We start from the raw sequence: 25,819 nt of genomic DNA, 5'->3' as shown, positions 1-25,819 counted from the left end.
TGTGCTTTTGCTAACCCAGCCCAGGTAGGATGCGCTTGGCCTTTGTTGCAAGGGCATGTTGCTGACTCAAGTTCTACTTGCTGTCTGCCAAGACCACCAAGTCCTATTTTTTTTTCCTATTTTTAATCTGTTTAATCATTCTCACATACTGTTGTGCAATCCTTACTTGGAGTGTTTGCTGTTCCTTCACAGGATTCCTTATTGAACACCCCAGTATCCCCAATGCATCTTGATCGTAACGTTTCTGGCAGCCTTCTCCCATAAATGAGTTTGAACTACTCATTCGAAACAGTGAAAGTCCATTTCCAAATCTTTCACTTTTGGAAATGGGCCTATTTCCCTGAGCAACTAGCTTAAAGCTTTCAATGTAGCTTTAATAATTAAAAAAATCTTTTTCAATTCCTATCATTAGTATGTTCATGGTAAAACAGGAAATTGTGTGTATGCTTAGGTGTGTACAAGTGTGTACAGGAGAGTATATTTAATCCTTTTTTTCTGTGCTGCCAGTACATAGTCATAAATAGTGTATATAATAATACATCTATGAAACTGTTGCTGGAAATTGAGTCTGAACTAGAATAAGGCTTTTATTTTATATTCCTCCTTTATGTTTGTCCCTGCATGTGTGTGTAATGCTGCAAATTGCAGATACCAACAACTGTGATTATAGTCAGATCAAACATTCTCCAAATTTTACTTTTTTAGTAGCCCTCATGATGAATAATGTATCTGTTTTTCCTATATTTTCATAGAACATGTATGTTGGGAGATATGCCAGAAAATGGACACTCAGGAATATAGTCTCAGCCTTAGGTTGACACGCTGATCAGCTCGTCCTTGGGGAAGGGGGACATGCTCCTGTGCTCCTGCAAGCTTTGCTGACTGGTTTACTTGTAAGTGGCCTTAGGGGAAGGACCAAGAGGGCATCAGTAGTTAGTGCTCAGATCATATTTAATAGTTTGGCCAGGGTGGCTGAAGCTCATGTGCAAGTTCTTTGGTTTGTATCTACCAAGGAGGGGATCAAAAGAAAGTATTGAGGGGGTGAGTGGAGCAGAGAGGGTTAAACATACTGAGTCAGGGGAAAAATAGTTGAGGAGAAAATAAGAGAAGTGGAAAGGAAAAGAAAAGTTACAGAAATGAGGATGAAGACTTTAACTTGCAACAATGTGTTTTGTTTTTAATTCAGAGGAATGTTGTCCAACTCATGAAGAAGTAGTTACACCAGAGCAGCTCATACAGTGATGAGTGACAGTTTAATTCACTTTCTGTGGTGGGGAATGTCTAGCAAATACGGCTTGTGATAAGTTACAGCATTGCCTAGTCACATCAACATGAAATGCTGAGGATAGTCTTAGGCTGAATATCAAATTATTGCAGAGTTTTTCTGTTAGGTTATGGTATGCCTGTGGGTGTTTCTGCCACCATGGCTGTGATCTAGTTGTAACAAAAGAAGAAACAAAAAATTAATTAGGAAATGAGAAGCCACCTGTGTCCAGACTTCCTCCTGAAGGCTTCTGTTATCCGTGAGAAGTTGTTTGAAAGGGGCTTGAATTCCTGGATGGATGTTGTCTCCTTCTGGGAATGGGCTGCATGTAGGAGTTGCACACTTGCCTGTCTTACTGTTTTTGGATATTCCTAGCTCAGCTGTTCCCCTTAAAAGGCCTTTTAACTCGCTTAGTTTTTCTGAAGAATAAAAAAAGTATTTATGCATGTTGTCTGTAGCCCTGTATATCCTGACAAACACGTGTGGTTGCAATTTTTGTATTCCAACTGAGGAAGTACTTAACCCCAGTTTTTTCTGGTTCAGACTAAATTGGTTTTCACCATATGCAGCACCTCTTACAAAAGTGTGGGTGGGGAGGAGGAATTTGAAATTAAGAAGTTGAGAGCTGTTTCTGTGATGCAGTTATTTTAATAACCATAGGTCTCTCTGCACAGTAGACTGACTGCTTTTTGGAGTCTTTCTTAGGAGAGAGGGTCCTGAAGGTATGTAAACTCAAAGTGAGACCTCAAATGACCACATGAGTTCAGGAGCTTGAACAGAGTTATTGTGTTTTGCTTTTCATTTTTGTAGTTTTTAGGCGGGTGAAAGCAAAGATTTGGGTTTGTTCCATGTCATCCTTTTCAGGAGAAGGAGCAAGCTGAATGAAGTAGAAAAAGTCACAGAACTCTGGGGTCAAACTTTTTGTATGAATTTGTGATAAGCTTTGGGATGCAGCAGAGAAACCAAGGAATAACCTCACTTGTCTTTGGTATGATATTCATAGAATAATTCAGTTTGAGAAAGACCTTGGGAGGTCATCTTGTCCAACCTTCTGCTCAAAGCAGGCCAACTGCAGAGGCAGAGCAGGTTGTTGAGGGCTGTGTCTCTGTCCAGGCAAGTCCTTTAACACCCTTGAGGATGGGGGCTCTGCAGCCTCCTTGAGAAGCCATTCTACTGGTTAAGCACCCACTCTAAATTTTTCTTCCTTATATCTTAACAGATTTTCCCTTGCTGCAGCTTGTGCCTATTGCCTCTTTTACTGTGTGCCCTGGGAAGAGTCTGGCTCGCTGTGTGCTCCAGATCTTTAACCATCCACTAAATCATGACAAACTGGAGATCTGTGTTTATAAAGAGCTCGGATCAATGTTTGTCAAGCACCTACGCATCAGGCAGTATTTTTTTGTGTGTTTGAGTCCATTTAACAGCATCAGTGTTGGGGTTTTTTTTGACAGGGCTCTGATTTTGCTGTGCTGTTAGGTCAGGGAGCAAGGATGGAGCGAGGCACAGGCAACATTCATACTAAAGTCTCTGTAGGCGCCAACACGAAAATGCCTATGTTCCTTTCTGGCTATAGATAATACATGTCAGGTAGGCCTGGATTTACTCACAGAATTCAGAGTTGGATATGGTTCCTGTTCCTATCTCTGCCACAGCCGCCTTTGTAATAGTTGTGCCTCGGCTTCCATGCCGTTAAAATGGAGATTATATACTCTTATCCACAAGAGTGCTGTGAGTCCTATGGTAACTGTTAAATGCTTTTAGTTCCTTGGGAGAAAACTGCTATGAAAAAGGCAAATGTATGTTTGTAGTATAAACTACATGCTTGTAGCTATACAGGGTTCCGTTAACTCCATACTCTTTGTAGGTTGCTTTTAAACCAAAAAAGTATGCTTTTGTAATGTGTTGTGTTACGGTACAAATTAGATGCTTTTATCCAAATTACTTGTTGGAAATCGAAGCAGACATACACAAGGGCTGCTAGGATGGCCTCATTTTTCACATTCAAGATTTGGAAGTAGAAACAAAGCTTAGAAACTTGGGATTCTTTTAAAAATTAAGTCCTTTTATAGAAACAGTTAAGTATTCTTTTTGTCAGCTTTAATAATAATGAGGTTTTGGTGCCAGGATGAGCGATAATTGCAAATGGCAAAAAGTCATCAGAACGTTGTTACTCAGATTGCAGATTTTATTAATTGTAAAATAAATTATTCACCTAGAAAGGCTGTTTTATAAGTGCTCATTTACATGAAGACTTGCTGCCTAATTTATTTTGTTTAAAAAAAAAAATCCACAAAAAAACACAACGAAAAAACCCGACAAACTCTGTCCTGTCCTTCAAAACCTTGATTATTTTGTCCTTCCCATCCAGTTTGCCTATAGTGTCATCTATGCTCCTGCTTATCAATGGGGCCAATCTCATTTTTGCCCCTTCTCTCTCACAAATGTATCTGCTGCTGCTTGGATTTATTCCATCAACTGCTGAGTACTGTGCATCTCCCCTGCATGCATTTTCTTCACAATTAAAAAGGATGTTTATCTTTTATGAATGACTTCTTAGGTAGATGGGTTGTTTGGCCCTTTACGTGTTTCTGATCTCATGAGGTGTTGAGATTTGCAGATGTAAATTAAATTTTCATCCATTTTCTCCCATTTCTTTTATGTTGTTTTCAACATGAGTCTTGATTAAGTACAGGAACTGAGTGCATCCTTCACTGTAGGAATACAGTTACTCAGTGAGCCTGCCCTGTGAGCTTAAAACAGGGTACATACTAAAGTATCTCTTTAATTGGGGTGTTGGATGCTAAACTCTTCAGGGTGTTGGTACAGCCTTTACATGTTCCTGCTAGAGACTTCATACAGAGAGCATTGCTACAGCATGAATATTGAACAACTGCCTGCCCATTATTCCTTATGCTGAGATATTAATACAGCAGTGATTCTGTACCTAATCTTGCCGAGATCGGGTGCATAGAAGTAATCCTACTGACAAAATCCTGTGTGGACCCAAGCCTTTTTGCAGGATCATGCCTTTCTGGACCATGCTAAACACCAATTACTCTCAGTAATGCAGCTGGATCTACCGTTGCTGTTGCTGGAATGATGATGGGCTTTCATGCAGAAGGTGAGGAGTATGGGCTCTGCTCCCGGCTGCGTGCCACCGGGTCACTGTTTCAGCCTGCATAAGGACATTAGCTCCACGGGGGGAATAAAGCTACTACTCGTTGTAGCAAAAGTAATTTCAGACACGCATATAGAGAAGTACTTTACTGTAATGCCCATTGTTACAAAGCTGTCTTTGAACTTTGCCAGTACCAAATAGAGATCCTTCAGCTGGCATTTTCATCACTTGGGCCTTTGCAGGATCAGATTGCAGGCGACTTCGTGGCAAAACGGCTTGAAAAGAGCAGGATTCCTGTGCTCTGCCATGCTCTGGTCTGTCACTTGAAAATAGCATTTCAAAATTGATATTGCAGACTTGCGAGTCTATTTTCCAAACTAATATTTAGAGTATGCCCTACCAATTCTGGTCTCAAAGTTGGTTGTTGAAACTATAATGTATTTCAACACAAAATTATGCAGACTAAAGTGAAGATTGGTATGGTAGTGGAGCAGATTCTTCTGTTTCATGTATATTTGAAAGCTGAGAAAGCTTCTGCTGAAGTCAGACGACACAGGCTTGTCAAATTGTTCACGAACGAAAAGATTGCTCTTGGATGGAATTAATTTGCAGTATCTCATTTACCATCTTAGTTTTGTCATGAATTTCCCCTACTCGGCAGCCTGAAATGCCAAGTGAAAAAGTGTTTCAGTGAGAGATAATATAATATATTACGAAAATGTTATTGATCACAGTATGCTTTTACTGGAAGATGACTTTTTCTGACCAGAATACAAGGGACTTTGCCATGTTACAGTAGGAAAATGTATTGTAATATGCAAACATGATTATTATTAAGGTCACAGTAACTTTGTTTTTACTTTCCACTTCCTCTGGAAGCGAGCTTCTCCACAGCTAACACTGTCAGCTGGGCTACGGTAAGAACAATTTCAGTTTTAAGCTTTAAAAAAAAAAAGGTTACAGCAAGCTTTTTGTTTTACGATGGAAGGAAATGAATGCTGGTTTCCACATCACCAACAGAACTTGTAATCCGATAGACGTTGCTGTAAGCATTTTGTTATGATGGACTGTATTGTGGTAGTTCTTTGTCAGAATCAATTAACATGCATTTTCTCATCAAACACGTATTTTATGCATATGTTACAAATGTTGCACATTTTGTTTTAGAGTGGCTTCCACATGCAAGGACTATGAGGCACTTAATTTCCCACCTAATGCGGGAAGATTAGCCAAGTGGAAGAGCCCGTGTTGCTCACAGACAGCTTCTGTGGGTATATGGACATCATTACTCTGCAAAGCATGAGGACATAAATTTGTGATGGGGTGCCCAGTACAGGCGACTTAGAACAAGGACACTTTTAAATATGTTTGATTTAAAGAGGGCTCCCACTGCATATACAGTAGCTCAAAGCCATTAAGGTCCTGCTTGCAGTGAGATTGCTTTCTGCTGAAGGGCTCAAAATTTCCCCTCAAGAGTAAGCATGTCATTAAGATGATACTTCTTAAAGGTATTTTGAGCTATTTCTAATGATACTCATCCAAAACACATTCTGCAAAACTAAACTCTTTACCAAATCTTATCTCTGTGTGATTTGGGTTATAGTATTACGAGCCATGTTAATTTAGACTGGAAACACAAACTCATTTGGAATAAATCAGTGAGGGTTGCACTGCAAATCCAAGAATATTGTATTTTCTGTGTTTGTTTTCCTTTTGTCCTGCTCCACTTCCAACACATCCCTCCAGTGGTTTTCTCTGTTTTTCTTGCAATAAATCTCCAGTTCAGTGAATTTGAAGATACAAACCTGACTGCAAAAATTCATCTCTGGTACGGAAGCGGGTTACTAACCTGCTCAAGGTTTCCACATGGCAAAATGATTTCTTCACTTCAATCACCCACTTCCTACACAGGCAAAGCACTGTTGCTAAAATTGTTGTCAATTGTTGTTGTATCCTGAAATTTAATTATATTTCTTTGCTGCTTTTTCTAACTTAGTTTGGACAACACGAATTTGTTGGTGTAAATCAGAGGAACAGATCTTAGTTGTGTGAAAGACCTATTTCTCTGGTGCCCTTTTGCAGACTCTTCTTCTAACACGTTGATAGCCACTTGCAGGAGAGAGACCACTTGTGTTATTAAAGCAAGCAGTTAATATTAAGAATTGAAAGTTTGGATTCTGACTTTTAAGGGGGTAAAAAACAAAACCCATGTCCCTAGATTTCCCTCCCTGCCCTTTAGCTGCAAGAATTTGGTACGGTTTATTTAGCACAGTAAACATGACTTGAAGTGCAAGTGTGGTAAAGGTTACAGAGGAATATTGTTAGACTTCTTGCAAGAGTAAATCCATTGTTTGTACTTCTTAGGATGTTTAAAAATATACAGAAGCCCTCTCTATTTTCCTCCATAGCTTAAAGAGGAGGAGAGTTACTACCATCGCTTCACTTAGTCCCCATGAGACCTTAGTTTAAGGCAACTTGGCTCGTTGGATCAATTCAGCTAGTGCGGAGGTCAACCCTGTGGGATTTGTGCTCCTAAAGATGCTTTATGTTGCCGCATGTTTTCCCACCACTTGGCAGGAAAACGATGCTCAGCCTTTGTAATTCTCTTCGTCTTCCCAGGATGTGCCAGAGCTCACCCCTCTCACAAAGCATCTCTTGTGCAAGCATGAGTCTCCAAAATGCAGCGGCAGTTCGGGACGGCTGGTAATGTCTCCCTGTCAGCTGTGTTCGGTAAGAATAGGTAGAGTTTCAACATGCGTTGTTTCAAAACAACTCCATCAACACAGCTGTTGAGCATTTCCTCGCAACCTTTTGTGACTAGCTCTCCAGAATGCTGTTTAAAATACCACTGGAATCAGCTAAATCTGGCCAGCCCTGTGGATGAACTTTAGTACTTGGTTTGATGTGCCTGAAAAGATGAATTATTTAAACATAAATCCATTTAGTTTTCATGTTCCCTGTCCTCATGAACTGAAAGATGAGGGGAACGGGAGAGAAGAAAAGAAACCTCGTGGGAAAACAGTTTGTGCTGCTTAAATCATAGCTAAGTTGTTTTATTTGGTTTTACAATGGTTCTTGGTGGGCACTGTAAACACAGGGAAGGTATCTTTCACTTTTCTGCATTTCGCACTGAGTGTGAAAATTCAGTGGTAAGCAGAAAAGATGACAATGTATAAAATCCCTTTGTACATTTGTAGAAGAGTTTGATGTAATGACATGAAAGGTATCCCTTAATCTATGCGTCTAATTGTAATGCAGTAAAGAACAGCATCTTCGCTTATGAGTATGTGGGTGAAAACATTTATGCTGATGTTTATGGGGACACAGAGGCAGTTCTTTTAGAGTGCGAAAGGCTTTTTTTTTCTTCCTGCTTATGGGAGTTTTTTTTTAAAAAGCCTTTTGCACAGATGAGATAAATTGAAAGATGCAGAATATCACCTCTGTGGCGGCGGTGGGGTTGTAGTGGGAAGATCATGGCCAGATTTGAGTCTTCCCTTGCACAGTCATAAGCCTGCTCGTGAGCTGCTTTACATCCCCGTGAAAGGCAACTCTACACAGCCTGGATTTGAATAATAGAGTTGCCATTAACGTCCAACATAAAAAAGATGATTGGTTGTGTGCTTGATTTATGGGAAGCCAGAAGTGGTGAAGTATATGCTACACGAGGGGATATTTATGCCGCTAATCCTTAAAACACAGCCGAATGTTCTCTGCACTGTAGATGCTTTCAAATGGCAAAAACAAAGGTGCGTATAGCCATAAATCCGGTTATTCTGATAGTTGAATGGCCCTAGATCAGGATCTGACCGTGCAGTCTCTTCAACATGCAGAGCAGGTCTGGTAAACCCCTGTTTAGTTACTGCCTGTTACAGGATTATCAGCTTTGAATCAAAGAAAATAATTTCAAATATGTTAGGATTTAGGGTATATTGTTTCATCTTCATCAGTTTCTAATGCAAGAATTGTTTTTTCCAATTTATGTGCAAATAGGCTTCCAAAATCTGTTGCTGTGAACTGAGATATTGTCGGATTTTTTTTCTTCATCAAATTACTCCTGTTCTGCTAATAACTGTCAAATTGCACCTCAACTCAGCATTTTCTTGATTTATCTTGCCTGCAGTAGCTAACAGTAGCTCTCTGAGGTGTATCACTTGGCTGCTTTGCAAACAGGGTGCTCTTAAGGTACTCAGCTGTGCATTTAGATTTTTCGAAATGTTACAGCAATTATATTTGATTTTTAGAAGAAGAATTCATTGTCGAGTCAAACTGGATGAATTTTTCAAAAATGTAGAGAGCTTTTTCTCAGATGTTCATAAGCTGAGCAGACATACTACATTCATCATTCTGTGATGTCTAAAACATGTATTAGCTCTATGTTTTTAGTGTCTTTTTTTTTTCAAACAAAATATTAGTCTGATCTTTCTGCTGAATAATAACATCTTCTGCTCTATTTGCAGAAATCCATCCCTTCCTATGTTTCTCCAGCAAAATATTTTACAGGGAGGGAGGTACTGGGGAGCCCTTGGTTTGGGGCTGGTTAGTAGCTCCCATCATCTAATTATGTTAGTGATGGTTTCTTCTGGCCACTTCTTTTCTGAGGCAGAAGGGTGTTACTAATTAAAGAACATTTGCTGAGCTTGAGATGAATCTTGTCAGGTACAGAAAGTTTACCTGTATTCCCTAAAGACCATTTTGAAACCATTTTCTACATTTGAAGCAATTTATGTCTCTCAACCCACTATTTGGGGAAAACAACTACAGGGGGGGAACCCCCCCCCACCTGGCTACTAAGCCTCTCCAAGCAAAGCATGTACTAGCCTATTTTAACTCACTAAAGAACTTCTTTTGAAAGAAGGTGTTTAATATTAAGAAAACGTAGATGAATACCTGTCTCATTGTGCTGTGTAGACTTGAACCAACAAGATCGATGCATCCAAATTATAGCAGCTTTATCTAGTGTGAATGAGATGCTACTTACGTTTTCAGGTAAAGGAAATCAACAACTATTAATTTGGCAGAATTATTTATTTCTTACTGATGATATTTTCAGTGTATCTAATCAGAGCACTCATGAATAGAAATGAAACAATTTAAATAGAGGCAGTGTACATTGTATGATCTTGTTTTCTCAAACTGTTCCATAATGCAGTGAATAAATTTATATGTTCTACTGAAGAGATTTCTGCAGAAATCATACACAGTGCTTTCACCTCTATTATTTAATACGACTGTTTTATAACTCTTGGAAGATGGTTATTTCTGCTTCTGCTACAGACATCTGGAAAAAATGTTCATTTTGGGGGAACAGAAGGGAAAAGCAGTCTTAGAGTCTGAACATCCAGACAGATGCACCAGAAGCACTTGACTGCAAGGTGTGCTAGAAAATGATGAAGTGGTCTCATTCCACACCACTCCTCAACCCCTTGAATAGAAAGGTCCATATTTACAGAAGGTAAATTAATGAGTGAAAAGAGGTTGGTCTGAATCAACATTTGAGCTCCTTGGAAGCCCAGGAGGGAATGCAGCTGAGCAGAGCGAATGCTCCTGAAATCACGTGGTGGCACTTGAATTTTACTCTGAATCATTGGATAAATTTGGGACACTGTGGGAGAGAGGCAAGTTTTGGGTGGCCTCACCGCTAAACAGCTGTTGACTGTCCGTCAGGCCTGTGGGGAAACCGATGGGCTTTGCAGAGGTCTGCGTTCTCCTTGAGATGTTGTACTACAGACTGTACAGTTTGGGATGGTGGTGGCCGAGGGTGACAGTGATGAACTTTGCAGTTGTTGCTGATGGAGAGTGCTCTGTTATAAGCAAGCTAGGAAATCTGACCACGTTATGCTGTGGTCTGCACTGGTTAAAATGGCTTTTTAGTAAAATTTTCCATCCAAAAGTCAAATTTGGTTTTTAAAAGATAGTATTTATTTTGAGGTTTTTGGAAGCTGATTTTTTTTTTTCTTTTTTTCCTGGGGAGGATTCTTTTACACATTCAAGATTGAGTATTTTGTATGGGGAGCTTTACTTGTCCTTGGTAACTAAGAACATAAATAGATCATATAGGTGAATCTAAACCAGTTGGAAACAAACCAGGAAATTAAGGTGTTCTCTTATCTGCATCCTTGCAGTAGGAAGAATACTAGATGCCATCATCATTTCTGTTACAGTGCCTTTAAAAGCTGTGATTCTACTGTGTTCAGGCAGGTTTTTGGTAAGTGAAATCTCTAACCCAGGCCCAGTATTCTAATATGTTTTAGATTACAGGAGTTAATGCGTAGGTACCAGAGTAAAAATGCTTGCTTCTCTTCACTAAAGCACTTCTAGGACTCTTCAGTGTAAGTCATGGCATACATTTCACTTTTCCACTCTTTTTAACTTTAATCCATGGGAATGGATTGTGGACAGTACAAGTGAAACTGGCTGCTGTGTTTATGATCTAGTCTTTTTTTCTTTTTTTCCTTTTCTTTTTTTTTTCTTGAGGAATTTTAATCCCAAAATGAATTCCAGCACTTACATGCTCTTAAAAACCTTACTGGCAACCATCACCTCTTAATCTTTTTACATTTCTTGTGATTAGCAGTGCTTTCTAATCCTAACACCAGACCCAACAGCAACTGTTAACTGCACTTCTTGTTTTACAGCTAAATCTAATCCTTCTAGCAGTCTGAGGCCAGCATTATATTTATCACTCTGAAATTACTAACTGTAAGATGTTGTGGCAGTTCTTGAGTTGTTTTTTTACTTTCTCTTTCCTTGTCATGGATTGATAAATGCAATGATTAGTATAGGGTTGTTATTTTTATATATGATGATTTCCAGAAAAAGATGAAAATAGGTCCTTTTTCCCTGTATCTTTCAGTCTTTTTTTTTTTCTCCTTCTTCTTCTTCTTCTCCTGGTCCAGGAGAAGCAATTTGCTTTCTACCTGAGTTTGTGATTAGTAGCGAGATGTGTAGGTGGAATATGTTTTAGTGGCTTTTTTCCCCTCTACCTTTCCCTCCCCCCACACCTATTAATATATCTGTTAGTAAGCTAATGCTATTAGGTTATGCAGACTGTTCAGTGTACAAGGAAAGATAAGACAGCCATCAAATCCTCGCAGTGCCCCAAAACATCTTTCCGTTCTGCCGAAGGCTCTGTGTGTGTTTGTCCATGAGGCAGCAACAGATTTTATATCCAGTCACTTAGAAAAGAAAGGGTAAAGAAATTGCTGTTACATATTTACTGATGTAGGGTTCTTTTTTTTTCCCCACCTGCAAAGTTGTGTGGGTGTTCACAGTCTCTAAAGGAACTGCTCTGAATTTGCATTAGGAGAGGGGAAAAGGGAATGCTGAAGAACTGCAAACTTACTTCTCTTTATTGCTGCTTAGGTGTTTTTTTGTTGTTGTTGTTGTTGGTTTTTTTTTCTTTCCCTCAAGGGAGGGGCAGGGAAGGCTTTAGCCAGGAGCATAAAATCCCCCAGATGACCCTATTTGCTTAAATCCTAAAATGATTTTTAAGGTGGTTGAAAACAATGGCGAAGAGAAGCGAGGTGCAGAATAAGGAATAGCACTTTTCCATAATCACAGTAGGTAGTAGCTAACTGTGTCTTCTGCTGCTTGGGTCTTTCCACGGTCTTTTTCTCAGCTGTGATTTTTCTTTCTCCAACCAAAGAAAAGACTAGCTGTATTTGTTACTGGCAGTGCAAACCTGAGAAAGTCTTTCAGATTTTAAAGCAAGGTAGGAAGTTTTTTTTTATATGTGTGTATATATGTGTATGTTTGTGTTTATGCATTTCTAGAGCAGTGGTCTTCGCTTTGTGAAGATCTCATGTCTGCAGATTTCGGTATCTGAAAGCTCATCTGTTTTCTCTGTCAATGGACTAATAAAGGATGGTACTTCTCCCTGGGCTCTTTGCCTTGGTTATATCCTTAGACCATGTCAGCTCTGGCAAAAAATGCTACTTTTGTATTTAAAACAGGAACAAAAATGCAAAGCGATACATAGTTCAAAACAATCAAAATGTAACTGTGTCCTTGCCCTTCTGACCTTATTAACTGTATAGTTACTTAAACTACTTTAATCCATTACTAGCAAGATTGTCTGGTTGTTGGAAGAGGAAACTGGGTTTTCATCTGCTCAGACAGAGCTGCTCCACATCTCTGCTGAGGGGAGAACGTGTCAATGCCTGGGCATTTGGGCCGTCTTCATTTTGTGTTGAACAGCCAGGAAATTTCAGAGACCTGGGTCCTCCCCGTGCACGTGTGTGCACACCCACACTGCCCCTGTCTGCTCTGGCTATTTCTGGTTTCCCAAGGTGGTTTCGGAGCTCGTCATGCCTCTTCTAACAGTTCCCTCTCTCTTTACCGCTTCCTTTGGTTTTTTTCCCCACCTGCCAGAGTTCAGCCAAGGTCCCTGTTGAGTTTGTACAAGCTTGTAAAATGTTTTAGCTGTGATTAATTTAGTCTGGACTTTCCAAAGGGATCAGGGGCCATAATATATGATGAAATAGAGCTGCCACCCTTTAATTAGTTCTCTGCTTCACACCTTTGACGTCCTTCTTCCAGATAACTTTAAAACTTTGAGGAGTGGGACAAAAAATCATACAAAGTGCACAAGTCAAAATTAGGCTTTGTAGGCAAATGCCTGCGGGGGGGGAAGCTGGGACGCTGGCTGGGCTCTGCCTGGCAGGAGGCACCGATCCCTACCGCTCTTCTGAGCTGCAACGCAAACGCTCGCGGCTGTGGAAGGAGGGGATGAAGTGAGAGCTGATCTGGGAGCTGGCAATATTCATCCTGGGTCTAAAGTTACATCTCGGGATTCCTTGCTGCAAGCGCAGGGCTCATGGTGCAGAAGGGAGAGGTTGGGGCTGGGGGGAGCCCTAAATTTTAGGGTCCTAATGCCTTTAGTGCCATCTTCAGTGGGAAACTGCCTTAATCAGGATATATTGCGAGTTAGGAAACTGTGATGATTAAAAATTGGGGTGAATAATACAAGAGAAGTGTGGGGTGAATACACAGTGTAGGAAAAAAAAAAGTTGGTACCCTGCATAAAACATAGAGAAGTCTGGGGTGACGTTTTCAGACTTACTGCACTGTAGCTCACAGCCATGGATACTTTTGAGCTTGAATGCTGCAGTTGTTCTACACTGTTTACCTCCTTTTCTCTGGCTGAATTTCCTGAAGTGAGAGATTTCCTGAGCCCTGCCTGTGTAACTGTTCCCTCTCCATTCAGTGCTCCTGTTTCCTGCACAGCATCATACCTACATACAGTATAGAAAAATCACTCTAGATTGTAAAGATAAAAAGGAAAACTTATTTATCAGGCATTTCTCTATTTCAGCAAAAAGTGAATATCTGTTCCTTTGAAGTCTTCTCACCGAAAGCCATGCCAAGAGTTGATTAATGTAAGAAGTTGGATCTTCTACCATCTCTTGCTTTTAGTTCCAGTTTTGAGCTCCAGCTACAGAGCACACATGGTGGGAGGCAGGCAATCCCATTACCCTGCTCCTCCTTCAGTATATCCGGTGAGAACTTTTTTTTTTTCTGGTATATATTGTAAAAATCAATATTGCAGTTGATGGGAAGGAAAGAGCGGTATGCAGGTTGATACCTAGGGATCTGCAATCTGTTAGGTGTGAGATTGCTTTCTCTCTGCAATGGTTACAATCTTGGTCTTGCATACTGCCTACAAATTTTGGGTTTATATACATAAGACATGTGCTTCTACATTTTATGGTAAGTTTCAAAGGGACAGAATTGATCAAGGCTGCTATCATGAATAGTAGATGTTCTCTCCCATAAAAATTGCTTGTACAAGTAAATAGTGTTCCAGAAAGTGACAGTCCTAATCCCTTACATCGAATTTTATTCATTCTTTTACCTCTGTAAATGTAATTTCTTCAGTAGTTTTTGAAGCTTGGAAACTGATAACCTTCAGGCTACTTTGTACCTTAGAAACCTTTTTGCCTCCCTCAAAATAGCATAAGCAGTGACAAGTGAAGCTGAAAGGGAAGAAGATACTGATTAAAAACTTAATACAAATGTGTGGAAAACAGGGGAAGAATCTCAAGTTCAGAAGACACTAAGATTCAAGAATAAGAAATTTTAACACTGATATGGCCCTGAATCCAAGCAGGGCAGCAATAATTGTAGACATAGCAATATTTATCTGAAAAATCTCTTTCCTTACCAATCCCAGTCATTGATGCCAGCTCAGGTGTTTGACTGCAGGACGGAGGTGGCTCTGACTGTCAGCGCTGTGGGTCCTGCGAGTGGGACGGTGAATCGATATGCAAAGCATGTTTTTAACTGCTTGAAACCCAGGAACGCGCTGTACCTGACCACAGCCTATTTCAAGGTCTGTCAACTTTGAGGATTCAGCGAGCTGGCAGTGTCTCTTTTTGAACATGCCCATGAAAATAATTGTGAATGATTAATTTTAATTACTGCTGGCTGAGGGCAGATCCTTGGCTGTGGGGATGGGATTTTATTACTCCGTGTCAGAGAGTTGTCTGAGCTGGGAAACTCTCAAACTTCTTGCGGTATGAAAGGTGTGCTCAGGAAAGAGCACGTCTGCAGGAGGCTCTTTTCCCATTGCCTGTAATCACTTAATGGTGGTGTAGCAGCTACAGCAGCTGCCTGTGGCGTGTGTGTGTGCATTAGTGCAGAAAGCACTTGAAACTGGGAGGGGGGAATGGCTGGAAGTGAAGACGACCAATAGCTACTCCTGTTGCTTTCCGGTTTCTCTTCCATTTGTAAACTGGAAATGAGCAGAGGGGATGAGTACACTGATCTGAAAGGACTGTATTTCTATTTTAGCTTTAAAATGCATTCCTTCTGCCTTATTTGGCTACAATCGTGCAGTAGTATTTTAATCTCTGTCAGCATTTAGAGTAGTTGTCCTCCAAAACAATCATGTTAGACTTGCTCAATGTACCTCCTGTAAAATCTAATCCAGGGGTGGTGGACTATTTTCTCTGTTTCAGAGTTGTAACTTGTCATAAATACTGATCAGAGGCTGCGTTACTGAAAACTGTTTGGCTACATAACTTGTGTCATGTGTGTGGTGTCTCAAAGGCTGTTGGAGAAAGAATAGGTTTGAGCCTCATCTCACCGGTAACGGCTAGTTTCCTAGTCACTGAAACATCTTTCCTCTCAGACATTAAACCAAAGGGTCTTCATTCCTGTTTAGGAGGACTGATTTATTTCTAAGGTTGGAGTATGCATTTAGATCCATAGATACCCAGGAGACAAGAGGAGGTCTGTCAGGTAAGCTGTTGGCCTCAAACTCTGAAATCCACAGGTGAAGTCAGGTGCTTGACTTTACTTGTAGCTTTCCCACTGGCTTGCTTTTTTGACCTTGGTCAAATAATTTGGCCTTTTTCTCTTACATTTTTGCTTTTCTATTAAAAACATTTTTCTGCTGGGCAGAGACTGAATTTGTTTGTTCATTCCTTTTCTTTTTATATTCTTGCACAATACTAACAGAAAAACTTTCAGTTGGGAGTGTGTAGATCAGAATTGAAATTGCATGCAAAAATATCTTCCAGTCATTAAAAAAACCCCAAAGCATCCCTAATTTAGAAATGTCTGCTTATGGAAATATTTATTCTCAGCCAAAGAAATCCAGTTTAGTATTACTAGAGTTCAAAATATAAGAGTGTGCAGATCAGCAGCACTGATTTATGTCCTTACAAAGTTTTAAGGAATATTCCTATCCCAAGAGTGATTTTTCAGAAAGGTTTCTTAGAAGGCTTGCTGCTTCTGATTTGAGTGGAGCTCTATAGACAGCTGAACTTCAAGCCCTAAGCTGTTTATATATTCCTTAAAATTTTACCATTTTATTCTACTTAGATATTTATACAGTGCTTATCAAGTTGATATGACCTTGGCCTTACAGATGGAGGCAAGCACTACATTTCGCTAGGAAATTGTATGATGGTGTTGGGAGTGGAGCCCAGATCATCTGAGCCTCAGACCGGTGTTTGGGCCATAAATAATGCCTTCTTCGTTGTCCGGAGGGATGACTAAGTTGTCCTTGTAGCATACCGAGACAGTAAATTTTCCTGCTCAAACTGATCATAGTCATGTTCACAGCACCTAATTGACTGCCAAAAGTTGGCAGACTAGACAACACCCCAGTCTTGTACCAGCCTGTGGAAATGGTTGGAAGATACCAGCTCCTTTGATGGTTAGCAAAGCGTGCTTGTTTTATCCTCTTCCTTTAGCTGTGTTTTCAGTGAAGAGACAAGATACAATGATCATGGCAATCTGCCGTTGTATTGTCTGTACAGTTTCCTTTTGCCAGGATAATAATCATCTGGACCCTCTTTTAATTAAATTAGCTCAAACAACAAACCATATGAAAACTGCATTGGGACTTCAATGCAACTGATGCATTCTTTTGGGTAGACTCATACAGTATTGTGTTTGGTTTGGAGACTGATGGTGAGGGGAGTTGCTGGGCTTGCAGGGGGGGAGGCATTTCTTCATACTTCAGTTTTCTTGGACCGAAGTCTTTAAGTTGGCAGTTTGAACAGGAGTAGGCTTTTTAATAGGCTACCTCTGTTTTTACTGTTTCTCAGAGGAAATAGAACTTCGAAAAAGCACTTTCATCTGAAGATTTTTCCTGTATTTCTGTATATTAAATGAATAAATGAAGTTGGTTGTTACTACCGTAGTTGCTGAGATCATAACAGGTCAGTGGGAAATCTGCTGTTAATTACTGACTTCTCTTTGGTCATCTTTAATTTTTCTTAGCTTATGTATGTTTTTGTTGGTTTGGGGTTTTTTTCATAGATAGTACAATTTTTCTTTCCCCTCCACCAGTAACTACCTATCTATCATCACATTTCGTATAGCACCCTTTACTTATTTCATGCTTTTTTTACCTCCCTTCCTTTTTCCTTTCTGTAGAGTTAAAACAAAGATCACAATACATGCTTACAGAATATGAGATAAAATAGGGAACAAATTGCAGAAGGGGGAAAAGTCATGTGTGCTGTCTAAGTATGTAATTCCTTTTTGCACTTCTTCATGCTTTCCTAGTGTAACATGACTTGCTGAAAGACCTGTAGTTACGCAAGCATCTTTATTTTTTCTAGTGTTCTGTATGAACTAAAAGTTAAATGTTTTTGTTCTAAAACTTATGTGGAAAAGGTATATTGTGATGTTATCAGCCACACTTGTACAAAGGGAGTATTTGTTCCTGCACAGTTTAAGCAATGTTGCAGGTACCAGAAACCCCTTCTGAGTCATGAAGAAATTTGCAGACAAAATTCTGCAGTAGTGTGCCTGTCTGTTTGTCAGGAGATGATGGAGATGTGCAAGGATTTTCCCTCATGAGTGGACTATGCCGAAGCTCCAGCTGCTGATTTATTTTTGTCCATGTGCATTTTGTTATGTAAAACATAGCCCATAGAGGCAATATGATTTATCCTAGCTGAAGGATTTTTGCAAAAGAGCAGATTCCATTTTCTGTATAGCTCTGAGTTGATAACGACATCAGTTACTCACACTTCAGCCAGATATCAAAAACCACCAATGTAATTTCAGCGCAGAAACCAGCAGAAGTCAGAGGATGACTCTTAATCATGCTTGCATGTCCCAAGCAAGGATAGAAGTGTTTTAAAGAAAATATGTCAGCAAAGTACGGTGGTCTCCATCCAAAAATACTTCTGTACGTAGCTCACAGGTGACAAATTGTTCCCTGTCATCGTGACAGTGCCTCTTGAAGCTACATAATGGTCTCCAGGAGGTCAGTCATGGAAAGGAGAAAGTACAAGGGAGCTAGGGGATCCAGCTTAGCTGGCAACAACACATCTTTATTTCAGCGCTAGCTGCATGGCAGCGCCAGGGTTGCGTGCTGGAGATGGTGTTGCATGAATACGGAGAGGACAGCTTGAGTCTGAAACATGACGTTTGGGGGTGGCGGCAGCAAAGACTTTTTCAGGCGGCAGTGCTATTGCTTTCCTCCCAAGCGACGTTGGGGAGTGTGTGTGGGCCATACCCACTGTGTGTGGGGGTCACTCACGTAACGGGTGCCCAGTGCTGAACACAAGAAGGGCAGCGTCACCGTGCTGCCGTCACGCTGGACCTCGACCACACGGGTCAGCTGCTCGGTCCCTCCCAGATCTGCCAGTCGCCCTCTTGGTCTTCCTGAACTGACTCCGAAGTAGCACTTGGATTAACAAATAGTCATGTGTTTCTTGCAGGAAGCCTTGAGTGACCCCCAGAAGATGATTATGAATCTCCCCCCCCCCCCCCCTCCAATAGGCTATTTTGATTAAATGGCCTGCCCTGCCACACACAGTGCAGCTATGTTGTTGCTTTTGTTCGCAGAATAATCGCTGGGGATTTGTGTCTGCATGCACGCACAACAGTGTCTTCTGCTGCTTTCTCTAATGACAACACTAACTGTAGTGAGAAGCAGCTGGAAAAAAACCCCAAACAACAAACCCCTAAAACTCACAGAAGAAATAGAGAATCCGTATTATATTTTTAACAAGTTCCACGTTGTTTCTTGTTTTCTTTTAAGGGGCTGATTTCTGATTGCTTTTGTTGTCTGTCACTACTTTCAATTACTCATCACTTTCCTGTTACTGGGGGATTTTGCAAACTGCTAGATTCATATTAACATGCTAGGTTCGTATAAATAGGAAAATTATGCAGTTTTCATACAGTTCCCTTCCATCTCTTTCTTCTGCTGTTTTAATTAATCTGCAACAGAGTCCAGCTACAACAGATAATATGCCGCTTGTCAGGTCAGGTGAAGGTAGTTTGGTGCAAAAGGCACTTTAACAACATGTGGAAAAGCTTCTTTGCTAATTGGATTGCAATACATGTGTTGCTGCCCACTTTAACTCAACAGAATCATTTTAATCTGATTCCCTCACTGTTATTTTACACTTAGAACTTGTGACATTCAACCTTTTTTGCAAGAAATAAATATTATTTAATTATCAGAGACTCACAGAACTGCTCAGGTTGGCAGGCACCTCATCCAGCCCAACGTGAGGCTGCCCTCAGTCTCCGTGTGACCTGATGCTTGGATCATAGAGTAGTTGGGAAAATCCAGAGTTCAGTGATCTTAATGGCAGAGTACTACTTAACTAAGGTGTGTTGGTTTTTTAACCTTATTTAGTATGTTTAAATTCTGGTTCACACACACACATATCCTCCTGCTGAGCTTAATGGAAATGTGTGTGTACTCCTCTGACCTAGGACACCATTTAGTCACTGTCTCTATATACACCTGTAAGTGTAGAGTATCTGATTTTAACAGAACTATTTATGTTGCCTTTTTTGGTTTTTTCCTTTCCCATCACCGATTCCCTTTTCTACCCTGAAGAGAATTATATTTCCTACCTGTGAGCTCTGCTGCTGCAGCAAGTTGGAAAACAGGATGCTAAAGGCAATTGTTGGTACTTACTGAGTATGTCTGTGTTCAGTCACAGAAGTAATTGCAGTGTCATGCAATTATAGCCAGTCTAGCTTGGTGTATACAAATATACCAAACCAGATTGTTCAAAAGCTGATAATCCTCTAGCCACAGTCTGATGGGGTTCATAATAAGCGAGCATACCTTGCTGCTGCTTGAGCTAATTTATGGTGCTTATATTTACCTTTCAATCGTATGACCATGTCCTTTACTCCTGCATGACGTGCTTGTAAGTGGGTTGTTTTATTTATTCTTTTTCCTAGGAAAAAGCCCTTCTTTCTTAATATTTTGTGCTTTAAAAGCCCTTCACTCTGAGGAACTTAGTCTTTGGTCAGACAGCAGTAAGGTTAAGCGGTGACCTGGTTCACTGGGACTGTAACCGCTCCTGGCCTGGATCTCATCACCACCCTGCTGCAAGGGTCCTTATGCAGAAATGACTGTCTTCTCAAGAGAGCACTGTCCTGTGTTTTAACTTACCTCACTTAAGCCAAAAGCACTTATGCACATGGGGGAAGTCGTGGAATGCATAGCCACTTTTTTGAATCGTAACCACAGTAATGCAGTGTTGTCATGTGAAGGAAGTGAGAAAAATAGATAATTGGGTTGGAATTATCCAGGAATTTAACTCCATGGGGATGCTGACTTACATGGTAGGTGGTGTTTGGTGTTCTACTTTCACTCCTAGAATGTGCTTTTAGCAGCCCAATAACCCTGTGCTTGGGAAATGGTTTCTGTATTGTCTTATTAAGGAAACAGCGACGCAAAATGCCATGAGAACCAGCTTTTGTCGCCGGTAAGCAGTTAACGTTTCTTAAAAACTTCTTAGTGTGCAGGATTTGACAACCTCACAGAATGTGGCAGTGTTGGGGCAAACCGGGCTCTCTTTATACAACGCGATACACTCTTCACGTGCCAGGCTGCGAGGACTCATAGTCATTGTTCTAATTAACGTTACTGTTGTATGCGAACATACAGCACCACTTCTTTTTGTCTTCTGCAAAAATCCCAGCTCCTGTGTGGCAAATTGTTTTGACAGTTGGCTTTCCATTAGCAGTGGGGAGAATAGCAAAGAGTTACCGTCTAGACCTACTTGCAGAACTATTATGGCAAAAAGAATAATCTTACAGGAGAAGTTCCTATTTCCAGGACCTATTTGTACATTCTGACTCCTCTCCGTATAATAGGATTACACATTTCTTATCGCAACCGCAAACTGGATGTGTGCCAGCCATAAACTGTGCACAGTGTAACAGTATGATTGCAGGCAATCTTTTTTTTTTTCCTTCTCTCCTTTTTCTCTCCATTCCTTCTTATTCTGGGTTATGGGGAAAAAAATCATATTAGTGTAGGATGAATCACAGAGCATCACTTAAAACATTACTATAGCCTGGTACATAGAAGCAAAACCACTTGACCAATGGAAACTAATTATAGACAAGAAGTGTGCCTTAGGAGAAAAAGATATTGATGTTTGAAGTGTTTCCTTAATGCATACATTTGAATCTGGGGGGAGAATTAAGATTCTGTTGCTTTGAGGGAATTTTCATCTATTCATATGTTAAAAGTGGGAGTGACACCTATAGCTGAATGATTGTGGACAGGCACTCATTGCATTGCATTACTGTTTTACTTAACATGTGGGTTTGATTTACATAGTACTCTGGCAGTAATTTAGTCTGCTCTGCAGTGTACCAGACTGTAATATATTGAACAGATAAAATAATTTTGGCCTGAGGTAGCTTAAAGCTAAATAAATGCTGGAAGGGGAAATATAACCATGCGGTGACTACCTTTAAATAGGTTAAAAAAAAAAAAAAAAAAAAAAAAAAAAGAGGGAGAGGGGAGAAGCCCACCCTCTTAAAAAAATTAAATAACTAAAAATCATAATATACATAATCAGCAGTAGAAGTCTTTTATGGTTCCCACTGTTAAATGTTGCTCTGGCCGTCTGCAGAGAAATGTGCATTCCTGGAGTGTGGCCAGACTTCAGCATAGTTTTGTGAGGAGAAGACGACCCAGATTGCCCTTCCTCAGCGTCCGTACCAACATTTGCTAGCTATTTCGGGATTGTTAAACTTTGGTCTGGGAAAGTGTAATACATCTACCAGGATGAGCTGCAGCAGCCATTTTGAAGGTTCAGCCTCTGTCAAAGATGGGCTGAACTATGAACGACTGTGGCAATGTTAAATGGCATTTGGGATCTGCTCTACATCTCGAGACTGCAAAAATAAAAACTTGTGTCACTTACTAGCTTCCATTTCTGAAATATGTTCTTGCAAGAGGTGAGATGGTCATCCTTCTCTTGCTGTTTGGACTAGCTTGCAAATTTTGGGCAGAAGAATAATAGTTTTAAGTAGTTTTGTTCCTCAGTTCCAATTTTGGAAGGACAAAGCTTTGAAGTTGTTCGCTGGGTCATGTCAGCTCTGAGTTCTCGTGTTTGTCCTCGATCCCTCTTTCAATGCATCTTTCCCTCCCTGAAACAAACGTGAACTTAAGAAATCCGTGTGTAGGACTGCTGACTCGGGCTGTACTGGCAAGGATGCTGACCCAAAGGCAGCCTCGGCGGGGGGAACCGCGGTGCTTTCTCTCCCCTTGCTGACACAAGTCAGGGTAGAAATGGTTTGTGGTAAATAAGTGCGTTTGTTGACTTGCTGAAGAAAGCCTGCTTACTGAGTTGGTAGAAGAAGGAGTATTTTTAACTGAATTTTGCTGGCCATTTGCAGGAGGGTCAAGAAGTTTTAGTCATGGTAGAAGTTCCTTGCTAAGTGCATCATACAGAAAGGGGCTCTGTTCAAGTCGGATGGGAAAAACTCAAGTCAAAGCTATGGCCACCAAAGGCACCAAGTGGTTCTCAAGCAGGTGTAGGTGGCATCTTGGCTGGGACCACTGCTACTGTGTTCTTGGCCCACAGACTTTTATTTACTTAGTTACAGAAGAAATTTGTCAAATGGAGTTGTATTAGTCGTGGCTGTGAGGAGGGGTTTTTGGAAGGGTGGAGAGGAAGACTGATACAACATAAACCAGATCCCCCTGGGAGCAGTTTTTAAGACTTTGAAGTCCTCTTCTCCCACCCTGAACCTTAACTATATTGTGCCTTTTTGAGCTGTTTGAAGTAACTCTGTTAGGTTGTTGAAGTTCTAGTCCCACATCCATAAGGCTTCTCTAAACTTTTAATGTGCGAGGCTCCAATTACATGTGCTGTTGGATTCTGCACGCTAAATATGGTTATTTCAGTAATTGATTCTAAAGGTATAGGTGTGAGGTGGATTGATATATTTAGTCTGTAAATTGTATGAAGAAATTGGCAAGAGTCATCTGCATTTATTTCAGTATTCAAACACTGTTTCATTCGTTTATTTTTAAAGCCTGGGAAATGAGTGTTTAAAAAACCCCACCACCAACAGAAGAGAGTTAGCATGAGACTATATTGGGAATTTAATGTACAAGTTAGGAAATTAAAAGTTTCTGCAATAAATGCGACTCTGGCATATTACAGGTATACTGCAACATAAATTTCCCAGCTTCTACAACAACATTGAATTCTGAATATGTGCAAGATGGTTGACGTAGAGTGGTTATGAGAATTACAGCCTTGTTTTTCCTAACTAGTTCATTTAAATTCTCAACCTTAATGTTCTGTTAACCTTCCATTTTCTTGCTAATCTGCTTTAGGAAAATAAACAAAGTACAAACCTTAAGTATCTTACAACTCAGAGTGATGTATACCTGAAGGGAGAGAGATAACTTTAGATTGCAGTAATTTTTCTGTGGCTTCATCAGTGTCAAATCCTGGGCCACCAATGTTAATGTTAAAACATTCCTTGTCTTCACGGAAACTATCAGTGGATCTGTTGGATCTGGTCTCCCTGAGACTGGGAAGATGGGACAGAAAACAGTTACTCATTTGGAGAGTCTGTAAAGCATTTTTCTGTGTCCCACATGGGTGAGCTCAGCCTTTGGGGATGCCAGGAGCGAGGAGATGGGTAAGAGAACCCAGGGGCATGGAGCAAGGTGGAACCATTGTCTCTCTCAGGAGGTAGGATCCATGGAGGGGACTACCCTGTCCCACCCAGCCTTTGAGGTTCTTCCTAAGTCTGCATCCTCATTGCATATACATCCCTGTCTTGTTGACTGAGCACATGCTGGGATCGCTGTTTTGATACAATATTCACACAGTGGTGTTGTGCGGCATTTTCGTGGTGTGGTACTTATTCAAAGCAGGACATTAAGACTTCTGAGGGCTCCTTCCCTGCTTTCCAGAGCTGCAATAAATCACGCCCCTCTGAATACTGTTGCAGGAAATCTAGTCCATCTTTTCTGGGCTTGTATGTGTGATTAACATTTACTTCAGTGCATTGTACAATTTCTAACTCGCATAAGAAACCGGCACACAGAACTGTTGAAGTTTGGAGTCACTTCTGAATATGGATCACCTTTTATGTGGCATCAAGCTGTATGTGGTGCTGGGAGAGCTGAGAGACGAGAAGAAAGTTTCAGAAGTAGCCTCTACAAACTAGTAGAGGCCACTGAGAGATGGAAAACTGATTTTGCAAAATAAATCACTGTTATATGTCTTATGCAATGCAGTACTAGTCCCTTTTTGAAATCTCTTGTGGTTAAACACTTCTATCATGTCCTCACCACCTGCTGGAAATCCAACACAAAAACAAGAATAACCAAATCTTAAGTTGTAGCAGCTGAACCTGTTTCAAATAAATAGCAAAAGCTATTGTTTACGATAAGTGTTATCTGATTGCTGGCAGAACCTGTGTTTATTGCTTTTGTGTATTACAGTCTCTTGTAATTTGGACAACTAAAAATTGTATTCCTTTTTCCATTGTACGGAGAGATTTGCAAGTAGACAGACGCCTATAATTATACTTAGTGGGATTGGAGAGCATATAAAGCATAAAATGAAATTGCTTGGTTTTAATCTGAAGTAGCATCACATCAAATTTTCCACTTTTTTACGTATCCTGGAACAAACATTTTTCTCATTCTTTGAATAACATTGGAGGACATTTAGGGACTATTACGAAGATACTCTGTGCAGATTGTTTTTGTGTACTTGATGTTTTGAAATGTTTGCACTGAAAGTCAAACACTGGGTGCTTATTGTACTGGTGGTCATGAAGGAAAGCTATAAAGTGCAATCTGACAAGTGTCAATGACTATCTGGAGTGAATCTTTCATTTCAGCACAGTAATTGGGTCTTTTTCCCCCTCTGATTAAAAAAACCAACAAACAACAAGCCAAGTGCAAATGGATCTTACAGTTCATTTTTTTTCTATGTTTCTGTCAGTCCTCTTTAGAGCTCATTCCTTCCCCCCTTCCCCCCGCTGCCACATGAGGAACGAAGAACAGAAAACCCCAAATAACGTATAAAATCCCAAGTTGCAGCTGTAAAGTCACGGCTCAGCTATATTAATCTGTATATTTTTGGGTGCTCTTGGCTTTGTGTCTTATTTATTTACAGTTTATAATACACTAGCTTTTTCTTTGGGGGTAGAAGAATATGCATATATTATTCACACCTTTTGATTTTGTCAAGTAATGTCACACTTCATGCTTTCAGAGCACTCCACAACCCAATCCTCCTAGCAGTCCCAAGAGTCAAGAACAGGCAACTGTGATCCATCACACGCAGGCTTTAATTTGATATTAAGTGAGCCTCTCTGCTGCTGTGTTCTGATTTTGTGTACTGCTGGTGCTGGCCAAGGTTGGGTGGCCGTGGCATTTCTGCTGGCTGCCCAAGTCATCCATGTTTGTACCATCTACCCAGTGAAGTGAAACCATGTGAATTTGAGATGTTGACTCAATGAAAGCTGCCTGCTGTTGGCCAGGAGAAATGGTTTTAGTTATTGGTAATGCCTCGGTGTTGCAATCCCTGTAGTACAGGGAATGAGGTTACTTGCCAAAAGAGGGGTTTGATCTGTGGTTTTCGTCTGTTAAAGCCGTATCTGTACTGAGGAGATCAGGATATGTGTTTGACTAGGCAGGAACTAACCTTGGTGCAGGTGCGTGC

The 25,819-nt window shown here is 40.5% G+C and overlaps 1 protein-coding gene across 6 annotated transcripts in view; it reads left to right on the top strand.

Moving 5' to 3' along the window:
• Positions 1–25,819, top strand: part of KLHL29 (kelch like family member 29) — a 413,313-nt gene that overhangs the window by 72,209 nt on the left and 315,285 nt on the right. For 5 of the 6 annotated variants that reach the window (XM_069805702.1, XM_069805698.1, XM_069805701.1 and 2 more), the window contains exon 3: positions 13,696–13,879. The exons of the other annotated variant lie outside the window; for it this stretch is intronic. In XM_069805702.1, coding sequence (XP_069661803.1) covers positions 13,829–13,879 — 51 coding nt within the window. In that variant the 5' untranslated portion in view covers positions 13,696–13,828. The remainder of the gene's footprint in view (positions 1–13,695; positions 13,880–25,819) is intronic. 6 annotated transcript variants of the gene reach the window in all.

The sequence above is a fragment of the Haliaeetus albicilla genome, chromosome 18, assembly GCF_947461875.1.
Source record: "Haliaeetus albicilla chromosome 18, bHalAlb1.1, whole genome shotgun sequence".
In the NCBI taxonomy this organism is placed as follows: Eukaryota; Metazoa; Chordata; class Aves; order Accipitriformes; family Accipitridae; genus Haliaeetus; species Haliaeetus albicilla.
Note: the sequence above shows the minus strand (reverse complement) of the source record. Positions and strands in the feature narration are given on the sequence as shown.